Consider the following 23,352-nt stretch of genomic DNA (forward strand, 5'->3'; position numbering starts at 1 on the left):
TTTTTAGCCGCTTAAAAACGTGACTTAGCTTTAGCCCGCTTAAGTTTCTGTTAGCTACGGGTTAGCTCGGTTAGCTCTTAGCTACAGGCAGCTCAGAGTTCACTCTATGTCAATCATCCACGCCCACGCTCACAGCCCCGCTCTCAGCTCTACCTCTTTGCCCATATTTGTATTTTCCTGGCGAGACGACACGTATGCCTCTGCCAAGATGGTGATGATAGGAATTGCCCACCGAGCTTCAATTCAGCTCTTCAGAAACATATGGGTGACATCAAGGAGGCTCCATCCATCTGTTTATATCCACTCTATGGATTCCACTAAATATTTTGATTTTTTTACAATCTGTTACTCATATTAGTTAATACTCTATTACTTGTTAATTTAAACTTTTTTCTATCTAGAAAGTTTTTTGTTTTTTTTTTTATAAAAAAAAAAAAAACTATGTTCAAGATGAAGGCTGAAAACTGCAACCAGCTTACGGATGTTCTCTATAGAAGATCCCACATCTAGTGGCTGCACATAAAGATTAATGTTATATGTCCAGCAGACGTCCAGGTCTTGTTTGATAAAAATAAGGTTTCAGGTTCATTTTCAAACATTTACACAGAGAACCTGTATGTTGATAAATAGCTTTTTCCATTGCAGGTTTTAATATGGAACAATTCAAGCTGCTTACATTTTAGTTCATACTAGTTGACGTGATTTGTACACTTCAACACTTCACAGAGTGTCCCTTTAACCTCACAAGATTACCATGAAGCCTCATTTAAACTACCTGATAATTTTCCCCCTTTTTTCCATCTCCAGCACATTTGTTTCACTCTTATTCTCTCATATTTTATTCATCAGTCAAATAATTTCTCAGCCACTTAATGACATTATTGACATTATAGAAGAGCAGCAGGGTGGACAAGATGTCATCTCTGTTTTCACACTCACACACACTTCCACTTACTTATCTGACCCACTGTACATGCTACACATGTATGTGTGTTCATGTGCAGGAATGCCTGTATGTGTTTGTGTAGGAGTGTGTGTCCAGTAGACAGTGCAAAAGGGGAGGATATCCTGTTACTGCCTCAGGAAAACAGTACTAAAGTACAGGAATGTCTCATATGAAATACAATTCTGCCTCACACAGACTTAAAAGACTTTGTATGTAACTGTAGCTGCATGCCAAAGTGTGTATCTGTGCAACAGGTGTGTATTCACAGATATGGTTTTGACTCAAACTGAGGTGAACTAACATTCCAGGCATAGCATGCTGTCCTCAAGGCTCCGCTTGTTATACTTGTGATGAGGGACGCCACTCACCCTGCTTGTCCAACTAAAGCAGAAAGTGTGTGTGTTCATATCAAAGATTTTGAGGCCATGTGTGTGGAAAGAAACCACACAACTAAAGGAAAAGTAAAAACTGTCATCCTACATTAAGCAAGAGGTCCAGGTTACACTGTTGGTATTAAAAAGGGTGGGACCGAGTGAGTTCTGAGGACAGTCGTAATCAGTCGTCAGTCAGTCTCTCTGAGTCAGCTCCGTATCACAGTCTTATGTTCTGTGTCTAAATGCTGTCTCATTCTCTGTGTGTTTCCATCCATCACATCTGGAAATGCTTAGGGTTTGACCATTATACACAAAAAATCACAAACACTCACGTACACATAAACACAATGTTTCAACATACGCACGAAGCTGCATGCCTGAGACACTGTGGGGGAGGTTTATACACTGGAACAACGTTCATCCCAATGAGAATAATTCTGAATGACTCCTTACAAGAAATAGAACCACAATATTTATGACTCACAAGCACTGTCCTTGGTTTATGACTTGTACTTTAATATCATGTCACAGTCTGCTATCAGACTTCATCCAAAGCACATGGAACATGTGAAGTGAAAGTGTGACACATATGCACATATACACTGACACACACTAGGCTCCTGGATAACCACTGTGTGGTCGGTGTAACCGGCTCCATTTCTTGGCTAAATACGATCCCGTATAGTAACTGGAGCCACCTGCAAGTGTAGCCTGCTGTTCTCACATTCACATATCCTGGATTGTAAAACCTGGACCAACAAATGCGTTGCAGTGAGTTTTCATGATTTTGTCTCAGAGATGCTTAGTAGAAGTGATGGTAATCGTGTGACGCAGACACATCACGCAGTGATGTAACATCCAGACAAACACCACAATCGTACATAAACCCCAACATCAATACGTGAACAACAGTAAACTATTTTTCTCTTACAGTATTACAGTTCACATTTGACTTCTGTAGCTAAATATTTCATGGTACCTCGGTTTGTTCAAGATCTTACCTGCTAAGTTATTAGAGAAAATAAAAAATAAAAAAATCTATCTTTAATATGGTTTATCTGAGAAAGCAGCTTAAACAGATGGACTCACCTTTTTCCTCTTACAGGCACTAGAAGGCTATTTTATTTCAGAGATGTCTACTGATCCAGAATATTCACCGTAAGCAAGCTTCCTTTCGTTTAATTTCTACAATCTGTGTGTCTTCTTTTCCTATGCTTCATCCCTTTTCATGTTCAATACTGGCCACTTGAGTCCAGCCCCAGTCCGTCCTGTTCCAGATGGTGGGAGTGCCGGACTTTTCCTTGGCCAAGCCCTTTCCTCCTCTTCTTCTCCTCCTTTTCCTCCCCTCCAGTCTCTTTCCTCTCCTCCACAAAGCCTCTCCTTTCTGAGTAACATTCCTGTCGGCTGCACGGTGAGCTGTGATGTCATGGGCTAAGCGTGTGCATGTGCACATGTGCGTTTCTTCCAGATGCCCTCATGCACAAAGCCCCCTTCTGTGCGAGGCCTCACACGCAAACACTCACACACAGGCTAAAAAACATCCGCCCTTCCTGTTCAAGACCAAGCCTTCTCTTTCTCCAGCGCGTGTTGCTCACCCTCTCCCCCCTCTTACCTGCACCTCCCGTCAAAACTGAGGGAGGCAGACAGTAAGAGTCAGGCGGAGAGCAAATGATGAAGAGATGATGACTGAAGAAATAGGAGGAGGTGATAGGAGGGTACGGGCATTTCGTTCTGTCTTCAACACCATGAGAGTGTTGACTCAGTCTCTTATGAGGGTTGGACAGATTTACAGGCTGTATTCACCTTTTAATAAAAAGTAATAAGATGAAGAAATGAAAGCTGCCGCTTCATCCTGCCGTAATGCTGCTAAACCTCAAAGTATTTCATTACAGCTGCACTCGGAGGGAAATTTAAAGGCTGATCCCAGTTCTGCTACAGAGGCTTGAAAACTTTAATGGAGGTAAAATACAAATACGAGCATAAATTAAGCTCTTAGCATAGTTAACTTTTATGCTATATTCATAAAAAAAAAAATAAAAAAAAATAATAGCAATTAAAAACTCTCATGGACTCTTAATTTCATGGTCAGTCTAGTGCTAGTCATATGTTTGCTCGTGTAGTGTGTGAGTGGATATGTGTTGGGTCATAGGATCAGGCTACAGGAAACCAGAGCTGACCTAAATCATGGTTCACTTTCTCTGCTCACAAACACTACGTTTAGACGCAATGTAACAAGAAACACTTTTCTTGGACTTACAAGAGTCATTAGCAATATTGTGTTTGGGTAGTGTTAAATGATGGAGGGCTGTGCTACAAATGAGCTACGTACAGTCATGGAAAAAAAAGCACACCGTTCTTTATGACAAAAGCTTTATGTCTCGAGTACGTAACAGTTATTCATCTGGTCCTGACAGCATCACTTTAAAAATAACTCAGCGAGAATGCAGAATCAGTGTGTGGAAAACCAGGTACACCCTCATCATTTAACAGACTGTAGAGACATCTTAAGCAGCCGTGGTTTGGACTGATTGCTTTCTGAACTAAAATAACAGTTTCTTGCATTGTTTACAAAAAACTTTTAACTTCTATAAGGTTTGAAGAATTTGTTTATGCATAGCTCTCTTGAGATCAAACCCTTATTTTAATAAAACTGTGGTGTGGATTTTAATTGGACAATTGCAGCATTCTGTTGCAGATTTACTGCTGTTTTTAGCGTAGCTGTCTTGCTGTGTGACCATTTTGTGTGACTAAGTTTTTTCAGGCAACCGTTTCCCTCAAGTCATCTTTCTGTGTTTTTCTCGTAGCAATATCGTAAAAATTCAACACACTAGCTGTAGCCTACACAGCTCTTGATTTTATTTATTTATTTATTTATTTCAATTTTTTTTTTTTTTTAAGAGTTGCAGGCTCTGACCTTGAGATTAACTTTCTGGAACATCAACCCCTAAGAAGATTGGCACATGTTTTAAATGTTTTCCACTTGTTAATAATCCTTTTCCTTGTAGCGAGATAAAATCCAAGTAGTGCTGAGATGACCTTATGAGACTCTGCTGATGTTTTCCATCCTTCGCATTACGTTAACACATATATTTTAAATCATCAAACTACCTAAACTTAAATTTTCTCATCAATTAATCAACTTGTAGCCACTCATCTCCTTGTTCCATAATTTTTTATTTTGTCCTGAATTTTCACATAACTGCATCAATACATCAGAATAGAGGTCAATAATTAGGACATATGATTATAGTAGTATTACACAACATATATATTACCTCCCATCCAGGTGCTATATTGCTTTTGTACCAACAAACAGCAACTCAAATCTGCTTTAAGAAATTCCATCAGCCAGAAAGTAAAACCACTGTTTAAAATCTTCTTTGAATATTAGTCTTTGTAAACATTTTCCAAACAAGCTTTTGAAGTACTTTTCATCTTTTAATGTATATTTTTTCCAAGCACATTTTATGGACCTTCTCTTTAATCAATACAGACCACAAATCCTCTGTCTTTCTAATTTGTGGTTTATTGGGGATCCCATTTATGATCTGATTAAAAACAGAAGAGAATTGGAGGAGTACGTGCAGAAAATTCAGTTGGTTCAGGGGTAAGCAAAGTTATGTTTAATTTGGAGAAAAGCAAACCTTCAAACCGTCTGTATATGCCAAGTAAAGCTTTGTGTCCTGTCAGAACCTGGCAAGCAGTGGCTTTCCCTCCCAGTAATGGTTCAGTTTAGGCTCAGTATAGGTACAGTATGGATGCTACGCTGCCCATGCCAAAATGTGACCTCTTTTAATTGTCCCTGTTTGAAATGACAAAGCACAAGCTCTTGGTAAGTTCCCTGGCTAAAAATAACATGATGATCAGTAATCAGTTTCAGAAAATCGGGACAGTAACCCAATTATTGCATGTGCCCTGGGGAGCTGTAGTCCAGGATGGGTTGTAATGCACAAATGATGCAAGATGCTCATTATTGTATGCCAGTGATTTACAGAGGGATGAGGTGATTATTGAAAACTGAGAACAGTAATGTAGAAAAAAAAAAAAAAGATTAAAAAGCAAGAGGGATCTGCAAATGAAGGACAGCAGGATGTATAAATATAAAGATTGGGGTCAACTCTTATCGATTTCATATAGGGTAGAGCCTGGAGCAGTCTTATATGATGGAAGTTGGATGTAGGCAATCAGAAACGCAGCGACTGATTAAACTGATCACAGCACATGAGAGACAAGCATTTTACCTCAAGCTGGCAGATGAGGTGACAGTCTAAAAAGTTAAGGTGTTCCCACACGTAACATCAGAAGCAACACTCTGTTAGTAATCAGGTCATGGCCTGAGTGGCTCTAGGGTGCAGTCTGTCTCCATCTGTGTGTGTGTGTTTTGGTTTTTTTTTAAAATTATTGATGATTTTAAGCTTGTGAAAATCATATAAAAAATAGTTTGTGTTTTTTATTTTACATACTGTAGACTTAAATGATGCTTTAATTGTTTGGCTCATTTGGTTTAATTTTGAGAGCAGCCTCTTGTTTTTTTTTTTTTACATTTTTTTTTCACTTAATAACTTCCTATCCTACTTAGGTAACAACTAGCCTCCCTAACTAGTTGATACTAAATCTTAGTACCGGTACTCAGTTAGTGTGTATAAACCGTGTCTTTTGTCGCAAATTCTTTGCCAGTGTCACCTTAACTCATTAGCTGTGATTATTTTTCATCTTAATTTCGGTGCTTTAGTTCACCTGCTGGTAATGTTTCCCTCTCTTGTCTGTTTTTGTTACATGCCACTGCTTTTTGTTTGCATCAGCTGGAATGAAAGCTTGCCTTTTGTTTAACATGCTTACCTCCTCTTTCCAGCATTTGCATCCTCTCCTAAACCTCCACATACCAGAGGTTCAGCGGTACAGGAAAAGAGCAGTTCAACCCATTTTCATACAGTATAGGTCCTTTGTGGGATCTTAATCTTCCCAAATTTTGAATTCTTCGAGACAAATTAATCTGGAAAAGACATGATTAAACTCTGGTTTTAACAAAAATGGTTTTCTATGCCAGAAAGTTTGTTATGATGTCATTTGTGAATACATTTTTAGTCAGTGTTGTGCTCACACAGATTGAGTGTTATGATGGACCATCAGTACTGCAGGCCACAGCTGGACAGCAATAAATTATCCTGACATGTGCATTTTGTCCAGCAGTTTCCCAGATTTACATGGGAAATCTTTAATAGAAATAGGTTTACAATGATTTTGACTCCAGATCAAAGTACAGTTAATCTTTTGGCGTTTTTTTTTTTGGTAGAAAGAAAATATGGTCATCCCACAGCACTTATTAGCATAAGCAGCACAACAGTAACTGCACTGAAAACAGAATGTACTCTTTATAAAAATATTTCAACAGACACTACATTACGCTGGGATACTAACCAGACTAAAATAACTTAACTAAATTATGACTAAAATGCCTTTAGTATCCCTTTTTTGCAACACTGCTTTAATCCAAACTTGCTTTCATTCTAACCATTCAAAGGCAGAACAGGAAAGAAAGCTTTTTAATTATCTCTGGACTAAAGGAAAGGTCTGAGCCACCCGTTATGCCCTTGCATTGATCCAGTGTCACGTAAAGTTAAGCATGTGCAGTCAGCCCAGCTTTACAATCCTACTAAAAGCAAAACCTTTTATAGGATGCTGCCATTTACTGAGTCCAGCACAGTATGCAGTTCTAACTGCTTCGATTTGCCTCTCTCAGTTGTTTTAAGAGACCAGAACACGAAGATAAGCTACATGTAAAGAGTAAATGATAATAACTTTCAAAGCAGTTGTACAATACGATATTACAAAGCAAAAGGAAAAAAGTGATTGGATTAAAGCCTATCACAACTCACAATTCATCTGAACAGGAAACCAGGATGTTGGACTCACTCGTATCTGTGGAAACGAGCTTCAACACAGGAAATAAACCAAACATTAGAGTCCATCTGCACATTTAAAAAAGACATTGACTGCTTGCAATGTGCTAGGAGGTTCGGTGCTGTCAACATTTAGAAAAAGAAGCGATCTGAAAAACTCAGCTCAGGGCTGCTTTAAACAACACTTATAAACCCAGGAGCTTCAGGGGAGTGAACAGACAAGGAGTAGACCAATTAAAGGAATGTCCATACCATTCAAGTACAACAAATATGATGAGATTGTTGTTTATCTCGAGCGAAACACACACATAACAGAGTGTTTCCTCATTACGACGGCTTTCACCTACCCACTGCCAGAGACCTCTAAACAGCAACCATACTGATATCATCCCTTTTCAGCTTTGAGTGCAAAACATGTCTGGACTCACAAACTATTTGTGCCCCTTTGGAAATGTCTCGCAACGCCACTCACACACACACACACACACACACACACACACACACACACACATACACACACAATCCCCGACCCCCATGGACCCCTTCATGGAGCAACAACAAAGGGCTCCACCAGAACTTCAGTGAGATTCTCTCGGCTGAATACTAATGCTACACTCCACACCTCCCCACAGACACACACACTTACATGCTCACAGATGAGGGCTCTTAGCAAAAAGGTCTGCAGTCAGACAGAGTGACCTGTTGTGTGCTGAAGGTCTTCAAACACAAGACATGCAGCCAGATTAACACACCCAGCAGATGTACAAGAGAAAACACAAGTGTAAGGGTAACGCTGAACAGCCGTCTGTCATTATTCAAGTCTTGGATGAAAGGTAATGACTGTATTGCTTTAGTCTGTGTGTATAATAACAGTTCATACTGTGAGAACAAAACAATCTGTACTTTGCAGAACTCTGTTCCCTTTGGTGCACTGTGTGAATATCGACACTTAATAAATGGTCAGACAGTCACTGGTGCACAGCGCCGTAGCAAAGTACAGTTTATCCTGATTAACCTAAATATAAACAGTCTATTTCAACAACCTTAACATAATGATGTCATAAAATAAACAACTGTCCACGACGATTAAATAAAATAGCAAATGATATAATTTCCTGACCACTAAATAAACCTGCTATTCTTTTTCCTGCACCGATGCTGCATCCACTTTGCTCACTGTACGACTGTATGCGGTTGATTAAAAGTCATTTTAGCATTAAATAATTTACTTCCATTCTGAACAAAGAAACATCTATGATTAAGCATTAAGTAATACATTGATTGGATTAGCATCCCATCAACAAAATGGGCCAGACATCACAAATCATCAGTGACAGTTAGATTCTATTCTACAGTCATTTAGCAGATGCTTTTATCCAAAGCGATGTGGGGGGGGGGTTCAGTGTCTTGCCCAGGGACACTTCGGCACACAGTCAGGAAAAGACTGGAATCGATCCTCTAACTTTTGAGTTGAAAGACGACTGCTCTTTCTCCTGAGGTACAGCCGCCTGATATTACTAGATATCACTAATATCAGCAGAACTCGAATGAACACAACCCAAACTAGATGATCTAGTACATGCTATATTTATTATTTGATTATATGATATAAAAATATTAGTTTTAATGCCATTTAGCAGAAATTTTTGGCTTTTTTTTTTTTTTTTTAACTGATGAATGCTCCAGCACAGATTTTCCCATAAAGCATTGCCTGCCTACTCCTCCTTTCCTCAGCCTCCATTGTGAAACAGTCCAGTCCTCCCCTGCTGGTAATTCAACAGGACAAAGTACATACTGTGAGCTATCATTCCCCTCTTTTCATATTGAATTATCACACCATGTACACTCACACAGTTAAAAGCACAAAACAACTTATTGTGTATTGACTGACTGTTCCAGTCTTGCATGCAGACCTATTAAAACCAGTTTCTCTGCAGCTCATCTATTACAAGATGTAATTACCTTTAAGCTGTAACCGGAACCAAGCAACCAAAAATACTAAGGAAGATCATCGTCTTAAGAATCAGACAAAATAAAAATCAGAAACTGCAAGTTGAGCAGGAACGAAAAACATGAAGGGACAAACCATTAGTGGAGGGGGAGACACATAGATGACTGGGTTTGAGGGTTTTAAGGACATGGTTGTGCATGCTTGCACGTGTGTAAACGTGAGTTTCTGTATGAGAAAGTGTGTGCGTGTGTGTGTCTGTGAGGAGAGAAAGCCTCAGAGCATATAATTCTAATCCTTTCCCAGCATGAATCAACCTACTTTAGTATTTTGTCCCCCAGCACTCTGAGATCAGACCACACAATCAGGCTAACTGCTAACAGACCAATGCTCAAAGTTTTTTTTTTCTGAGAAAGAAGTTAAACTGAGCTTTAATGTGGATTTCAAGTTGAACAAAAAGCTATAAAACAAAAAGACCATTAGCATTATGCAAAACTGGGAAAGCTTATAGCATTAGCTAGCTCTGCCTCACCCTGAGAAGAGCAGTGCCCGTCAACAGTCTATTTATGGAAACTAGCTCATTAGTCTGAAGTATTTAGACCTGAGGAAAGAAGCTTCATCCAGGACAAAAAAAAAAAAAAAAAAAAACCTCAAGCCAATAACCAACTCTGACCTTGTCTTTTACAGTTTCACCCATTTATTTTGAATGTTATTTTTTCTTACCGCACTGTTTCCAATTCATTCATACTTATCGATTTGGAAATGTATCATTTTGCATTAAATTCATGAGTGAGGTGGTTAAAAAAAATCTAAGTTGGGTCATTTTCAAGGTATTTCTCAATTATGATTGGACTAAATATTGGTAAGATACATTTGGCATAGGCCTACCATTGGCTATGTATTTCACCTGACCACCTTCTGTTTCTTGGGGCCAGATCAACTAAGATCCCAATTTGCATGTCGTAATTTGTGCATACAATCGGAATTTTTTTTCACATGGGGCTGAACCATGGTTTGCGAGTGGTTTACTAACATTGGTGGCATGGTGGAAACGTATTGGAGGCACCTTGGAGAGTTTGAGGAGAAATTGCAAAAAGAAATTTGACTCTTTGGAACTGGATCAGTTAGTTGATGGCGCCAATAAAAAAATGATCTTGCAGCAAAGAAATCTGATCCTATATACATTAAAAAAATGCTACAAAAAAGGCCTTGTTTGTTCTTATCCAATAATTGCAGAGTGTGATGAAACCTAATAACCCTGGCCATCCCATAACGGATTGCATTTAGGACTTTGAACAGCACATTTGAAAAATGGAACTAGGAGATCCCAGCTGTGACGGCTACCATACTCTGGGATAATCGAGATGTAAAAAAGTGCAGACTTGCAAGGAGTTTTGTCATTGCAGTAACTGCATGACTCCTCATGGCTACCACCAAATCCATCCTGAGTTCCTCCAACAGCTCCAAAATCCCAATGCTGGTTGAGTGATATGTTCTGACAATAGTTCCCTCATTCATACCAAAATATTAACATAAGGGTAAAAATGTATTCTCTACATATCCTTGCTTCATTTTGATGTCTTCTTCCTGTGATAATAAACGCAGCCACATGTGTGCAATTATTGACACAGAAAGTTTGAAAAGTTTGAAACTTCTTTTGAAATGTGATAAATATAGGCACAGTTTCTCCTGGTAAAATTGTAATCTGGTTTAACCTTCATCCCACTGCATAAAAAGTGACGTTTTTTCCTTATAAAACTGCGTTCTTTTTCACAAACAAAAAAAATATTATGCCTACCTGTTTCAAAAGCACGTTTATTGTTGTAATAAAGAATGAAAACATATGTTCCTAGTGTCTTTTTCATTGTCTTTTGCATACATTTATTGAAAAAAAAAAAAAATCACGAAAAAAAAAATGTATTTACAGTTTTTCTTTGGAACTTTTTACTGGTGAAGATCAGGGCTGCATTCTACCTCGAAATTCAAAGTTAGCAACACAACTCGATCGTCCTGCTCTGCCACCCTTTGCATCTTTTACTTGGTCCGCATACCGATTAGTCTCGCGGATGAACAGAGCGATGATCTCTTCGTTGAAGAATAGCTAAAACAGTTCCCCTTCAGACACATCATTGTCTTCTAAATGTGGCCCTCCAAGTTCATGAACAGCGAACTGTGTTACTGTATTTCGGCGCATTCAAGCAAAAAATGGGCACACAAGTGTTGAAGGTTTATAGATCAATTTGTAGTTGCTTAACTATTAATTCATGTTTTTCTCCTCCCAACACACTCAAAATTGCATGTTAATGACCCATATTGCATATTCATTGTGACTGAAAGGGTTAGTAGATCAGTTTTGTACTTTTTGCAAGTGCAATGACTTTTGCACACATTTTTATGCACACAAACCTTTAGTTTTCTGGCCTAAGGCTGGGCAATATGACCAAAATCTCATAAAGTTCATTTTATATCCCCATATCAATATGAATAACAGTATAAAATGTTTTGTGTAATTCTTTGTCAGTCATCAATTATTTGTCAGATGTGCTTAGCAACAGCAGCAGTGATCTCCTTCCATCTGCGGGAACTATGGCTGTATGGCGTTTCACGGGTAAATGTCTGTTGCAGAGTTTGCATCTGGAGTTTATTGTGAGTGCTTTTGCCACCACTTGATGCTGCTTTTGCAGTTTTTGCTCGTTGACTCTATTCTTTATTCTGTATTCTTTATCCTGATTCTTGCACAGGTGATAAAATGAGTTAGTTGAGTCGGAGTACGTTGTTAGGACTGTGAGCTAGTCTGTTGTTGGAACCAAACTGCATCCATGCGACAGAAATTTCCCCTCTATTATGAACAAGCTCATCAGTTTTGGTTGGCTGGTCATCTTTTAGTGAATTACCCTGCTCTGAAATGCGTCTGCTACCGTCTTTCTCCATGTTTGGTTACGTATTGCAGTAACCAAACATGACTGGGCAATATGCAATATGCTGTAAGATGCCGTAAAGGGCATCTTGACGTAAAATACTGCAGTAAAGCACCTTACTGTGGTGTAAACGATAGAGCCTCATATGAAACGATAGACATTTTCTATCGTCCAAAAGATTTATCGTCATATCGCCTAGCACTAACCTGGCCCTTAATGTTTTTAAAATCTTCCTTCCACCACTTCAAAGAAAGCAGCTGACATGCAAGGAATGGTTTGTTGCAGACTTTGCTTGATTCTTTCTGAGAAAAGTCTAAAAGGTCGACAAAGAATTTGCTTACAACATTTGTTTGCCCCCAGGGCCATCAAAAACCAGACTGGTGACATTGGTGACAAGTCGCACCACAGTGATGATGCCAGCTGAAACCATTTGGGCATGGTATTATGGTGGCTGTATCAGATGATCCTGCGCTTCTTTTGAAGTGTATCCAACTATTCTGGGCAGGAAGTCCACATAAGGCAACTAAGAATAAGAAATAGATTGTTCCCATATCAGGTAATTAGAGTGGAACCAATGGAAGATTACATACTATTCCGTGTGATGTTAGGAAACTCGCAATTTTAGGCAGTGTCATCCATATCAACAATCATCATGGGAACAATTTTGAGATTATTCCATTCAGATAAGAGAGCTTTGGTGACAATGAAAGCCCATCTGAAGCCAATGTGGTCTTCTAACTTTCCAGTGTAAAGCTGGAGCTTGCATGTGATTATTCTGCAGCTTTTCACTGTTTTGCGATGCAGCCCTGACATAACAGGTCAACAATCTCCTCATTTCCCAGAACAAGAGATGAAGTCTATCTGCTTTCATTTTAAATCAAACTGCTGGCAGCTATAATAAAAGTATAGATTGCTGCATCTAAAGGCATTTCCCCATTTTCAGTATGTCCTGTTCCTTTTCATGCAAGGCCTTGTTTTTTTTTTATCATCTACAGTATGTGTTTGTGTTTGCTGTAAATACAGTATTTCTGCTAGCAGGTGATTTGTGTTTTGCTATGAACTCAGTGAATGGTTTGTGTCACGCAGTACAACAATAGTCAGTGGACGTTGTGGACAATAGTGGGCAGAGGAGGTTGTGTAATGATGGCCATCACATGGCTGAGTTGTATTGTTGTGTTTCCTGCAACCCTTCAGTTCTCTTCCTCTCTGGGACACAAATACAAACACAATAGACAAAATACATTTGTAAAATGGAATGTCTTAAAAAAAATCCAAACTTCTAACTTTTAGGAATTAAATCTGACATGTATGACATCAAAAGCTTACTAAATCTGCCTTAATGTGGATAAAATAGCAATAAATAATAGTAAATAATGTTAGACCTTAAAACTGGCACAAAACCAAACCTGGTCCAAGACCTCTGAGTTACCTTTCATATCACTACTTGGTGTGTTCTCAACTGGAGTAACAATAAAGCTAATCAGAGCTTTGTACGGAAAATAAAGATAAAAGTTGTGTCAAAAATAGAATGCATGAAAAATCACGGATGCACAAAGTTGAGACATTTTGGCATCAAGATGTGATCTGTAAGGGCCAACAATGGGAAAACTGCTTGCAGGATAGGAAATAAAATAATCTTCAAATCACAAAACTGCAGATAAATCACTATCTTACTGATATGAATAAAAAGTTTGACTGAAAAAAGATCCCTTTCATTAAGAAATACTAAAATTCTTCCAAACCCTTATGAAAAACATCCCATAATCTCTAAGGGACTTTCTTTTTAATCTATTATCAAAGTTATAAGAGGTAAACCAGAAGCACACAAACTCCACTGTCTCCCTTTGTCACTTTTAGCTGTCATCCAATCCCAGGGGGCAAACAAAAATAGACCCAAAGTGTCATAAACAGCCCAAAGAACTACTTAAAATTCCAGCCATTTGACACATGCACAACCCAAAGAAGCTTGGGAAATGCTGGGAAAAATCATTTTCAAGGTTCAGTCTAATAATTGGCCTGAGGGGCATTCACATGCCTTGTTGTCTATGAAAAACAACCATGCCGGCCACATGTTGTCTTTCTTATTCATGCTATTGGCTCATTGTCAGCTGACAGTTCTCATGTTAGATTTCTGAACAATGAGGTAATAGTATAGTATATACAACACAAGATGCAGTATCACTGTCTTCCTGCTGGACAACAAATGGCGTCCCATCAACAGATCAGTCAATGAAAAGGCCATCGGCCAGTTAATGTCAACAAGGCATTTGAGGTTAAACAGACATCCTACGAATATCCACCACTTTTTTCCCTCGTGTTTTTCTCTTTCTGTTCCTGTCACACACACCTGCACTCTTTTATCTCCCTCTGTACCTATTATCTCTGTTTCATTTCTCCTGCACTACTTCATTCCTATTTCTTCATCCTGTTGGCTGACCCAGCCTCGGCATCATCAACGGTTATGTAACCTGTGAATGTGTGTGTCTGCATTCTGGGAATAGGAGAGGTCTGGAGGAAGAAGACATCAGTGATAACTTTGTTGTTCCTGACAATGTTCTCACATGCTACATAGTGCCAAGATGGGTGGGGATGGAAAATGTGTTTCCCTCATACATACACACACACACCAATCAAAAACACAAAAACCAAAGTGCCACACCATCATATATTGTCTGAATACAGCGTTCATTATGAGGTAGAGGCATCCTGTCATCATGCACGCAGCTGAAACGGAGAGCTGGTTGTAGTGTGTCTGTATTGGCAGGTTGATGTTTGGCTTCGATATTTCCAGAATCTCCTACCAATTCCAAATGATGACCAAACAAAACAGGGAGCACAATTTCTAAACAGAGTGCGGACAATAAAAACAAACTCGAAGCTCAACTACGAGCCTGTTAACACGTTGATTTTTATTGCTGCTTATCAAATCTGCCCAAAATCTCACACTCAACTTTGTGACAGTGCTACCATGTCAAGGGGAGGTTCCAAAGATCGAGAAGTTTACTCATTTTCCCATGAGGCCGGCTAACTTGAATATACAAGTGTTTTTTTTTTTATATGTTTCAGAATCAGATGATGCCATGATCCTTTGCTTCCTCACGCCAGGTGGCTGTGTTTGCAGGGATCTGCAATATAAACTGCAAAGTAAATATCAGCTGCCAAACATGACGCTGCCAAGAAATGAGCACATTTCTTAACAGATCAACTGCAAGGATGTGCAAAGACAAACCTCTGAAGACACCATCATCCTTGAGGCATTGCAGAGGTCAGCTGCATTCAGGCAAAGTGTCAGTAACTCCACTGTGATGTAAAAATCAATCAGCGCAACTGAAGGTGATGAAGCCGCAACAGTGAAATAAACATACTCATACAGAAAAAGGTAAATTATTAAGGGCATTTCAACTGAGAATCTATATACCATTAGAGCACATAATGAAGATAAGCCAGAATAAAGTGGATAATATTGCATCAAAACACAAACTTGCAAGATGTCCTTCTTTCATTGATCATGACAGATCATATGAAAGAATGGGAAGTTGCTTGGCAACAGAAAGCAAATAAACAGTATAAAAGAAAAACATCAGCAAAAAAAAAATTGTTGCAAACAAATACTGTCTGGCTTCATGCAGTTGGCTTTGATACCACTTTTTTCTGTCTGGTTTCATCCCTTCCAACTGATGTGACGGCAAACACAGCTGCAACTGCCTCTACTCTCCATCCTTTCTAAAGTAGTTAATGGCAAAAACACAGATGGTGAGTTGTTTTTTTATGCCTTTTTTTTCTTTTTTTTTTTAAAGGAAGCAAAACCATTTTCCATGTACACCATCCTCAGGAAAACAATGACACTTTGCAACAGGATACTAGGATAATGAGCAATTATGATACAAACATGTAGGTGGATTGAATCAAGCCCAACATTATATGTCCTTTGTCGCCCTTATTACCAGCATCAACAAAGCTGACTCCATCGCTCTCCCAATTAATTGAATGTGTGGGAGATGAAAAGCAGGTTAAGGTCATTCCAATATCTAGGTTAAATTGATGCAGAGGAGGAGGAGGAGGAGCACTGGGAGCCAGAGAGAGACATGGAGACCACTGCAGCAAGCAGTCTGGTCCACTAACCTCCTTTGCTCGTCTGTCTCAGGAGAATACGACACAAGGTCCCGTGTCTTGTTCACTTTAAACCCAATCTGTTAAATTGCACGCCCTGTTTCCATTCAACACACAACACACACACATAACTTTGACATGCATAAAAACCGAAAAGACCCTCAAGCCAACATACACAGTCATGTTTCTTTCTTTGGATATCCCCTCATGGGAGTTTTTTTTTTTTTTTTTTTTTTTTTTTAAAACAGAAACTCATTTTAAAAGGCCTTTTTGTTACGTTTTTACAGCCACTTTTTTGCTTTATTCAGTCTTATTGTATCCGTGAGGAGAAAGATGTGCAAAGCGTTTATTCCCGGAGCTCCTTAGCCGACTAATTAACGGATAAATACCGGGATTAGTTTAAACGGCGGAAAGAAAAAAAACTCAATGCGTAACCAACCTGCTGACTGCTGTTTCTTCTTGCTGTTCTCTCCCCTCTTTGTCCTCTTTTTCCAGCGTCCACCTCGATGAAACAGCGACTGCTGCAGCAAGGGTCGGCGGGACGTAAAGGAAACAAACGAGGCGGAGAAGTAACGGAGCGGATCCTCACGCGGTCCCGGCAGCAGCCCTGAAGCTGTGACGGCAGCTTCCGTCTAGGATGACATTGAGCTCTTCTTACGCGCCAGCTTTTCCAACCGGCAGTTTCCTCCGCCTCCTATTCTTTTTTTCCCCTCTTCCTCTCTCTCTCTCTCTCTGTCTCCCTCCCTTTCTCTCTCTTTTTTTTTCAAGGCACGCGTGCTGAATAATGCAGGGCTCGCGAGGTCCCGAGAGTGCTTTCTGTCCCTTTCCAGAGACAATCAGAGAGCGAGCAGCCAGCGCGAGCTTCAGCACAATGAGGCTGACCTGAGCGGATCGGGTTACCGCCGTACTGGCTTTCATTCATTCATTTATTCAGGCGCTTAACAATCTGACTGCGAACCGGCGACCCCCTCCTGCTTTCAGCACCCCACATCTCTGCCTCTGCACCTCATTCTGAAGCTCCCATGCGACATGTGTTCAGGTGGCGTTTTTTGTTTTTTGTTTTTTTTTAAAAAACTTTGTTGATGATAGAAAATTGCCAAACACAGGGGGGTTTATATGTTTTTAAAGTTAGTCCTAGGCTTCTTAGTCCATTTCTTTCTTCTTGAAGCCTCTGAAATCAGATATAGTCTGTGATATGTATTCTAATAGATCACTTCATACACTAATGACAAAATAATGATTATTATTTGATAATGATAACCCTACACAACATAGAAAATAAACAGGAAAACTGGCCATCCTGCTCAAGTTTCGAAGTACAATGCACAACATGTCCCCTCATATACATGACAAAGCAACTGAACAACAAAGTGTGCTCAGACAGAGGTTTCTTCAGCTCTGCTGGAGCATGACTAATCATTTTAGTTTATTGCATTTCAGGTTTCCTTGGGATTATTATTGTGTTTAAACTATCCACATACCACACTTGTAGGTGAAAAGTGTAAAAGCAGTTACTAGATAGCACATTAGGATTCATTCATTCATTTTCTTAAACGCTTACAACAATTAAGGGTCAAAGTAAATCGAGCCTATCCAAGCAATCACTGGGTGTGAGGCAGGGCACACCCTGGACAGGTCTCCAGCCCATCACAAGCACATTAGGATGGGCATTAAAAAAATTTCAAATCGGATATATTTGCTATCATGTTACATCACCTTTTTTAAACAAAATGGTTTGTACTGGTACTGTATATTATGGATCATTTCAGTCATATACATATATGTGTATGTATGTATATATATATATATATATATATATATATAGCCATATATTGGAGAGAACCTGAATGTTATCCAGTCAGCTCACAGGCAGTGGGATCATAACAGAATTCCCCATCTGTCAGATTTATTTTGCCGTCAAGAACCCACAGTCTCAACATCTTGCCAGCACAACATTTTTCCAAAGATTTGTGCTTCTTAACATCTACTTTTCCCATTGTAAGAAAAGAAAAATAAACAGGAAATTGAGTAAAATCACATTAATCTGACAACAAAAACAGAGACTGCAGAACTTCAGTGAATGATTGCCCAAAAATTAAATGGAAAGTTGTGTGGAAGCCCCAAATTTTTTCATAAAATTTAAGCAAATTGCCTGGTATTATTACCTACTTATAACATGCAAAACACAATATTCTGGAAATGTTTGACAAAAAAAAATACTTTCCTTGTCCTAAATTGTGTCAAAACACTTTAGAATTTATAATTAGTGATCAATATGAATTACTCACCGTGGCAGTGTTGGGATGTCTGCTTAAAGCAGACGGTTCACAGCCATTTGCTGTTGTCACAGTAACCCATGGTGTTTGGCTGTATCCTGTGATCAAACAAAATGTATGTTACTGATGGCATAGTGATCCTCATTTTATTAATATTAATTTGCACCTGTGGGACAATTATTTCATGACAGCATTTTTATATTAATGTCGTTACACACCTTTTTCACAGCAGATATTTGGGCACTTTGCAGCATGAAAAGCCCCCGAGCCATGAATGTCAATATTGGTTAATTTCCAATAAAAACTTCTTTAAAGCATCAAAATGAGCCACCATGATGACAAAAAGAACTTCCTCTAAATTGAATGTCTTTACTTATACATATGATGTCAAATTGCTTGCCTTTTCAACACATATCCTCAATTTAAACCCATAAAATAGACAAAATAATGAATTAATACAGATGTATTGTAAATTTAAGTGTTTAAATTGATGTTTTGCCACATTATTCATTAAATAGTTCTATTTCTAACCTCTAACAACATTCCCACAAAAGAAAAACCTGAAATATTTTCTGTTCTAACAAATTACTTTAAGAGATAAAAGTCAAGTCTGTCCGGTGTGGATGTGATGTGAGAGAACTATGCAAACTTGTATCATGTGCGTAGCTTGGACAGATTGAGGAAACTAGACCACAATCTACTTTAAAAGATGATCCTCTTCATTTGGATGATCTTAGAGGCAGTCCTTATATTCGCCACAACCCAGGAAAATGTCTGTATGCATAACCCAATCTATAAATCTCTCTGTGGTGCACTCTCTTGCTGTTCGTCTTACCCTGTGCTGATTTAAAGACCTGCTTCCACAATGAGGTGCACATCTGATTTCATATCATATCATCCACAACCCCCTGACACCCACACTCACTGCAGCAGTGCTGTAATAGTGGAAAATATATATATATATGTAAAAAGAAAATATGATTCTATGACTGAGGAACAACGATATAACCATCATTCTTCTGTCAAACTACAGTAGTCCAACTGATACGCAGTCATTTTAAAACAGTAAACTGCAGCAATGACATTACTCCTTCAGAATGGAGTTCTTTTCTCTGTTCTTCACATTAGCATATAGTTACTAATCACTCTGCAGATTTTATTTGCATTATCACTCAGTAGAGGAGAAAATAGTTGAGATAATCCAGCAACTAAATGCTGCTTAGACTTGACCTTTTCTGTGATATTGATTCTAAAATGTGCAAACATATGATTCTGTCGGACAAACCGTTTTCTATGATGAGTGCTTTCAGTTTTTAATGTCATATTGCTTCATATTTCTCTGGATTTCCAGTGAGCAGAAACTTGCATAGAGAAAAAAAAAAGCTATAAGAACAGTAATGAGGGATTTAGCCAGTAAGTAGCAGCAGCAGTGTTAGCAGTATCAGCAATGGTATTAGATCTATTTTATATAGTGTCAAAACATAACAGGAAGTAAGATTATGCTGTTATGTTGCACACATAATCATGCATTAGAATTAGTAACTGCTCTTTGTTCATGTGTTTGTTTTTTATTTATAGTTTGACTTCATGTCACATACAGTCTTGTGATGGTGGTTTTATCATCATTTGATTTTATTTGCCGATTGCACGAGAAAGCTACATCACTGCAGATGTAGTGGCCCAGATCACAATCTTTGTTGAACAACTCCTGCTACATGAATAATCACCTTGTCTTGAGTTTGTTTGTGTGAGCAAGTCCAATAATTATCTGCATTTGTGGCTTCTTTTGAAGACACCGTCATGATGATAAGTCTGTTAGTGGTTATTATGATAGCATACACACCCATCCTGGGTACTGACTGAGAGAGAAAGAAAGGGAAAGAGAATGTGTGTATGTGGTCAAAGTAGCGTCCAGATGCTGGCTGTCATAGCATGACTAATATAATCATTTATCACACTCTGCTGTATCCTCTGGGAAAGTGTGGGTCATGTTTGTGTTGTTTTCCAGGATCATGTTTAACAGTCGCAGTCAGCCACTCGAGAGAAACACACACTATTAAAGGAAACATGGCTGAAGTATTGCTGCAGGAGTCCTGATAAGGCATCAAATTTAGCTTTTTGCTTCTATACTGCAGTTAAATACAAGCCAGTGGACTCTGTATTTTATATATAATATTAATCTTTTATTATCTTTGTCCTATTGTAAGGACTTTTATTTGGGTGTGTTGTAGTTTATAACGAGGTACCGTCTTGATCTCAACATGATCTGCCCCGTCCCCCTTTTGTCACTTGCTATTAAGGTGTCGTTAATGTCAGATGAGTAGACTGGCAGTGATTCTATAGGTTTTTCTGGCTATGGGGTTACCTAATGTGTTGCCTGTGCAAACCAAACCTGAGCAGACTGATTCAATTCAATCTGTTTGACTTGTTTTGTTGCTTGTGGCTTACCGTCTTTCCTTTCCAGACTGCATTATATCCATCATCCTTCCTACATTTCTTCTCATCTACCCTCCTTAAACCCTTTTGGAAAATGTGTTGCACCACACTGAAAATATCCTAAATTATTTCAATTGTTTGGTGGAATATGGACGTGTGGGTGTTCATTCAGATTACTAAACTAATCACTGACATGACAGCAGTTGATTGAAAAGCAGATGATCAAAAAGATCTCTGCCTTAAAATACTCCACACTTTAAATGATTAATGATAAATAATGCACAAATATCAATAATCTAATTGCATATTGTGCACGTTTTCATTTACTTTAATGCCGTGATGTTACTCAAAGAGGGTCTTAGAATACTTCCTCTACAACTGGACCTACTTGGTCAATATATTATGTATATTACTACTATAAACATTATCTGGTGGAAGTTATAATAAAAAAAAAAAAAAAATGCATCTTGTGTCTTTATCCATACACAGGCAGCTGACAGTATGTTATTTTCTTTGCCTTTAGGATATTTGTACCGAGAACATATGACCACAATGTTGCATTTAAACCTGCATACATGTGTGATGCCAGGGGGTGCAGCAACTGTTGCTTTGCATTTGAGTTTCTATCGTTACTTCAGTGTGAATTAAAATTTATGACTTCAGAAATTCAAATTTGGAAAATTTTACAGAAAAGATGAATAATTTTCCGTAGTCTATTCTTCTTTAATTAACCAGAATTTCAATGCTGTCCTCTATTTTGAATTGTCTCTGATCTGAGACCTTGTGAAAACTGCAATCAAAGATATTGTGTGTGTTTTGCATGACTATTCAGAACGCAGTGTGCTTGCTCTGTTAGTGGCATTGGGTATTATAACAGCTGGGTGCATTAAGGACAGCTTGTGATCTTTCTAGCAGCAGCCAATGAAAAAGTGAATGTTAGAGATAGATGGAAAGAACAACAAGCAGGAGACAGCAGGGGGGGCACTGGAGAAACTCAGCTTTATTGACCAAAGATAGAGAGAGGTTACAGATGTCAGAGCCGAGAAAGAGAAAGGATGTGACAGAGTGAGAGTGGAGTGCAGAGAGAGAGAGAGAGAGAGAGAGAAAGAGAGAGAGAGAGGTGTGAACAATAGAAAATGGCTCCTTTTTTTTTTAACAGTCCATACAACTAGAAGGGTAGGCAGACAGTAAAACAGAGACCCCTAAAGAGTAAGAGGAGCACTGCAGGCGTGGCAGTGGGGCTGGTAAATTCAATACATCTGCTGTTTCACGTCCTTGCATTACATCCAAAACACACACACAATGACCAAACCAGGCAAACTGGATTGGTCAGGTTCAGCTCTCAAACTTCTTGCGAAACTGATTTTAAGTCAGTTAGAAGGTACATCCATGAAGTGCTTTCTTTTCCCCTTTGCTCTGTTACTCTTTGTGTATGCTTTGCACTTTGGGGGAACAAGAACCACACATTCTACAGCACACACTTCTGCATAGTCTCCTTTAAAACTCTTCTAAACCAAACAGCTGTGTGATGAATTCGCTTTGCTGAATCTGGGACACTGAACAGGACAATTCTCCTGGCTGTCTCCAGCTGACATAAACCTTAAGTTAAGACCTATTTTTAGTGTTTTGGGCACCACCTTTTGTCACCAAAAGTTGAGAAGAGAAAGAAAAGGTGTATGAGGTTAATTGTGAGATCACACATCAAAGCAGCGGGGTGAAAGAATGAAAATATGAACGCTCTCATTTGTGCACTCATAAATTCATTGTACAACATGTCTCATAGCATAACTTCTAGATTCCTATATAGATATTGAAAATAAAATAATTACTTAGTAGAATATAAAGCATATTTACATTCTTTATCTACACAGGAAACCACATCCTGGCGTTCCAGCACTTTGACCAATCATACAGCGTGCTGGACTGACTGACAGCAGCAGTGGCCAATCACAAAGAAGCATGTTTGTTTGCAGCTAAAGAGCTGATTTACCAGTTATCGTCTTGTCGCTTGAATTATGCCATTTGTTGCCAGTAAATTTTGTCTATCACCTTCCTTCCCAATATGACTATAACAAGAGATAGTACACAGAGTGGAAAAATAAGTTCTGCTTCTTTGTTGAAGATCAGGATCAGTAAAGCTATCCACAGAATCATCTTAAAACAACTGCATAAATTAGGTATAGGTCAGTATTTGACAGTTTTCCTAGTTTTATATATGTATTCATGTTCTGAAAAAGTCTTTGTGGACCAAGAATAGATTTGAACTGATAACATTAGAGGCACTTGGCAAAAAGAAAACCCTAATTCTCCTCATTTGGACTCGAGTTACCTCCTTTGCTTCTTTATAAGTGTTTCTTGATAAAAGCTTTATTGACCCTGCTCTAACAACGTCTTTGTGACGGCCGAGTGTTGTTCATTAACTCTAAAGCATCACCATCCAGAGA

At 38.7% G+C, this 23,352-nt stretch overlaps 1 protein-coding gene across 5 annotated transcripts in view; it reads right to left on the reverse strand.

The window, feature by feature from the left end:
• Positions 1 to 23,352, reverse strand: part of palm2akap2 (PALM2 and AKAP2 fusion) — a 73,064-nt gene that overhangs the window by 10,372 nt on the left and 39,340 nt on the right. For all 5 annotated transcript variants that reach the window (XM_079256749.1, XM_079256750.1, XM_079256752.1 and 2 more), the window contains one exon: positions 18,485 to 18,570. In XM_079256749.1, coding sequence (XP_079112875.1) covers positions 18,485 to 18,570 — 86 coding nt within the window. The remainder of the gene's footprint in view (positions 1 to 18,484; positions 18,571 to 23,352) is intronic.

This window comes from Telmatherina bonti (assembly GCF_933228915.1).
Source record: "Telmatherina bonti genome assembly, chromosome: 17".
NCBI lineage: Eukaryota > Metazoa > Chordata > Actinopteri > Atheriniformes > Telmatherinidae > Telmatherina > Telmatherina bonti.